The sequence below is a fragment of the Sinocyclocheilus grahami genome, unplaced genomic scaffold, assembly GCF_001515645.1.
Source record: "Sinocyclocheilus grahami isolate Dianchi unplaced genomic scaffold, SAMN03320097.WGS_v1.1 scaffold27.1, whole genome shotgun sequence".
NCBI lineage: Eukaryota > Metazoa > Chordata > Actinopteri > Cypriniformes > Cyprinidae > Sinocyclocheilus > Sinocyclocheilus grahami.
Genome location: NW_015505206.1, coordinates 382908 through 387326, shown reverse-complemented (window position 1 = coordinate 387326; position 4419 = coordinate 382908). Strand labels below are relative to the sequence as shown.

The 4419-nt window shown below is 34.6% G+C and overlaps 1 protein-coding gene across 2 annotated transcripts in view; it reads right to left on the bottom strand.

Moving 5' to 3' along the window:
- Nucleotides 1–1831, bottom strand: part of LOC107568513 (calcium-binding protein 5-like) — a 5389-nt gene extending 3558 nt beyond the window's left edge. The window contains exons 1-3 of one of the 2 annotated variants that reach the window (XM_016254489.1): nt 1799–1831; nt 1302–1458; nt 468–551 (exon numbers count right to left, since the gene is read on the bottom strand). In XM_016254489.1, coding sequence (XP_016109975.1) covers nt 468–515 — 48 coding nt within the window. In that variant the 5' untranslated portion in view covers nt 516–551; nt 1302–1458; nt 1799–1831. Of the gene's footprint in view, nt 1–467; nt 552–1301; nt 1511–1798 lie in introns of those variants that run through there. The other variant, XM_016254482.1, reaches the window with a different exon arrangement.
- Between the last annotated feature and the right edge of the window lie 2588 nt (nt 1832–4419).

Below are 4419 nucleotides of genomic sequence, written 5' to 3'. Positions count from 1 at the left end.
TTTATATTTTATATATATATATATATATATATATATATATATATATATATATATATATATATATATACCTTGCTACATGTACTGCGCTAGGCTAACCGATACTTGTCATTTGCACTTATATATTGTTGCTCTTTTGTTGATGTTGATTGCTTCCATTGTCCTCATTTGTAAGTCGCTTTGGATAAAAGCATCTGCTAAATGACTAAATGTAAATGTAAATATATCCACTAGCATAAAGAGAGGTCATTCTTCTGCTATAGACCAGATATTTATAACTCCAGATGAGTATTAGCTGATTGTTTTTGGATGAGTTCAGCAACAGTTTAGTATGTAAAAAAACAGATGCTTAGATCAGTGAGGAACTTCAGGTAAAAATCAACTACTAGAGCTTGGAATTGTGGGATTTTGTGATGTAGACTAGATAAGTCTACTAGATAAGATGAGACGATAAACTCCAATAGACTTACAATGTTTTTAGCTCCTTTCAGGAAAATGCACGCCGGCCCCAGACTCATATCTGACAGCTTTTTCTCCGTGTCTTCTGTGTGTCTCTAAAAAATGTTCAAAGATTTAACATACTGTGATGTGTATTGTGACAAAATTAACACTACTTAAACTAAACTCTGCAGCTACTGAGTATAACATCAACATGCCATCAAATGCATTTCAGTTATTTTGTTATTAATTATGAAAGGGTTTATAATCCAATATATTCTTCTGAGATCAAATATATAACAAATATATATATATATAAAATATACATACTTAAAAAGAATACATTCAAAATAATATTTAAAATATTTTAACATTAGTTATACATATTTTAATATAAAAGCTGGTAACACTTTACAAAAAGGTCATATTTGTTAACATGAATGTATTAACTAACATGAACAAGCAGTGAGCAATATGTTTTTTTTTTTTTTTACAACATTTAATCTTAATCTGTGTCAGTGTTAGTTATTAAAAATACATTTGTTCATTGTTTGTTCACAGTGCATTAACTAATGTTAACAAATACAACTTTTAATTTTAAAAATGTATTAGTAAATGATTACATTAGACGAAAACATAATAAATCTTGTAAAATGATTGTTCATTTTTAGTTCACGTTAACAAATTAAACCTTTTTGTAAAGTGTCACTAACAGAATTAATTAATTAAAATATAGTAAGATAACAGTAAGCCTGTGCCTAAATATTTATACTATAAATGTATACAGTTGTGTAAGAAGAAACCTAATTCTTATTTTGCAGTTTAGAGCACTGTAACTGAAGTTTCTAATACAAACAGTCCCTCACCTGTTCTCAGCTCCTCTGTCCACAGGCAGGAGTGGAGGAAGGGCAGTCCTCAACAGTTTTATTCTGCTTTATGGTGCTTATGTCAGCCAACACTTCTTTCCTCCCGTCCTTCGATTTAGAGGAAGAACAAACCTTTCTCACTGTCAGTCAGCAGCTCCTGAATGATTAAACCATACAGAGGGACGAATAAACGCATGAGTGTGTAAGTGACAGTGAGAGAGCAAGAGTGAGAGAGAAATACAGTCAGAGAGATCAAATCCAGCTTCTTAAACAGAACCAGACAAAACAAGTTTCTGTGGCTGCAAATGGCTGACCTGCTTTTTATTATTATTCTACTTAGATTTTTTGCTCTGAATTTTCTTTAATCTGCATGATTCAAAAACATCAAACAATATAATGAACAAATATCAAGATGTAGTACATCGAAATTCTTCATAAATAAATAAGCTCTATATTATTTACATTTATTTTCCCCAAAAAACACCACAAAAGGTTACCTTAAATGCAGCTGTGTCCTTCTCTTACTGCAGATGTAAATGGATTATAATCCACATGTGTATGTGTTTTATATAAGGGCTGAATATAATGACGTATTACACTGTCATCATGTTTGTCTATGTCAGTATGTTATGCATGCATGCATACATGACTTGTTTGTTACGTAAACTCCTAATGCACAGCATTTTCTTGAATCCTGAAATGTGTTTGCATAAGAGAAGCCCAGTAATCCCAGAGCTCTCTGCGCTCACCACCATTACTAGTACTGTCTGTTAAGATTACTGCTCAACAGACAGAGGGGGGGTAAACTGGTCGGATCAGAAAAGAGGATTAAAATAGAGGAATAGAAAAACAAGAAAAAAGTCAAGTGATCATATGACAGAATGAGGTATGATGAAAACAAGGAGCAAAAGGAATGATGTTTGGAGAGGATGTGGAAGAATGATGTCATTATAGGTGCCTCTGAAACAGCTTGAAGACAGAGATGTGAAATGCATAGAAAAACAGAAATATCTACGAGGATAAAAAAACCTCATGTTACTATGGAGACTGATGGTGAAAGTGTGATCACAATGTTTTGACTTCTTCAAAATGATTTGTTACAGTCTATTTTCTGTTGAATCAAACTCATTAAACAGGACAAAATAATATAAATAATTCATGGATAGAAGTGAGAGAGGACTGTGTGTGTGTGTGTCTCTTACACACACACACACACACACACAGTGGAAATCAAAATTAGACAACATTTCAAGGTCATTGCTTAGTCCTATTTGAAGTTATTTAAACAGGAGTAGAAGGGCAGTTTTTAAGCATATTTCATAAAAATTAACCTGGTGCCAGTTTCCTTAATTATATGACCAACTCTATTTAACTGGAATAATTTCTCTACTTTTCACTGAAATTGCAAGATGGCGGGCCGCTCTAAGGTGACTGAAACCCTGTGACAGGAGGCGGTCCAGATGAAGGCCAAAGGGATGAACCTTTCATTCATAGCAATAGAAGTTGGTCGTTCCAGATCTGTGATTTCTAGAATATTGCAGCTTTACAATGACACCAATTCAAGTCCCCCAAAAGGCTGGTCGTCCACGTACAGTATAACAAATGCATGAGAGGACAGGTTAATGCAGAGACTCACAATGGGGAATCGGTTCAACACTGCAGCTGAAATTGCTTGCCAGTTCAGTGCTGAAAGGGATCGAGATTTGTTTTGGGACATTTAAGAGAATTCTGATTGAAAGTAATGACCAAGCCTCTCATCAGCAGAAAGAATCAAACGGCTCGGCTCACCTTTGCTGAGGAGCATGTTGTGTGGAGAGAGGAGAACTGCTCCAAAGTTCACTTTAGTGATGAGAACAAGTTTAATTTATTTGGGTCTGATGGGAGACATTATATTCATCATTATACTGAGGAAAGACTGAACCCCGAGAGCGTAAAGAAGTCAGTGAAACGTGGAGGAGGAGGTGTCATGGTTTGGGGGGATGTTTTCTGCAGCAGGAGTTGGGTCTCTTATACAGATACATGGCAGAGTCAATACAAACGCTTATCAGAACCTCCTTCAGCAACATGCAGTTTCTTCCCTGCAAGCATCTTCCAATCAGCCTGCTATTTTCATGCAGGACAATGATCCCATCACACTGCAAAACAGGTAAATAGTTCCTTGAAGCTGAAAACATCGAAATCATGAAATGGCCAGGCCAGAGTCCTGATCTAAACCCAACTGAAAATCTCTGGAAAATCCTTGGTGACAAAGTTATGACTAAGAAACAAGCTACAGTTAATGAACGTTGGAAGAGACTAGAAGAAGGTTGGACCAAAATCACCAGAGCACTGTGAGAAACTAGTGATATCCTGCGGCCACGGATGTGCTGAAGTCATTCAAAATGAGGGCCTCTACACTTCCTACTAATTTCTGACAGCTGTAACCCTCCAAAAATGTAGTTGTAATCCTCTTTCATGCTACAGTGCATGGTTACTGTTCAGTTCTCTAATTTTAATCACTGTGTTTTCCACAAAATGAAGGTTTTTGTTGAAATGCCTTATTATTATTATTATGTTATTTTGTCAAACATGTTGGTAGAACAGTGGTATACCTACAGCTAATATTCCTTCAGATTTTGAGTGATGAAGATTAACAGTATTTATAGATTGTTCTTTAAGTTTGATCTCCACTGTATATACTGCCTCAGATATTAGAGGCTGAGGCAGCACAGTCAGAGCTGCATTTTTTTGTTACTGCTTTCATGCAGAATGTGTGTATGTTTGACAGCTATAATCACTGTTTAATCTTGTTTTGTGTGTGTCTAGTGTGTTGATGCACATTGTCATATTATCTGGTGGGATTATAACATCTGTCAAAACATATCTACCATTTTTAACATGAAAAAAATCTTTCCCCAGTAAAAAAAGGTAATATATTTCAAATAAATGTATTTCATATTAAGCATAGTTTAAATTTATTAACATATTTACTGACATATTGATTGAGACTCCCTGATATAAAAATTATAATTAAACTTTATTTGGAGTACTACTTGTGCACAATGCACATTTGTTAATATTATCTTAATATTCTTAATATATTTTCAGCACCACTACGTCACAATCAAAGTGCATTAAG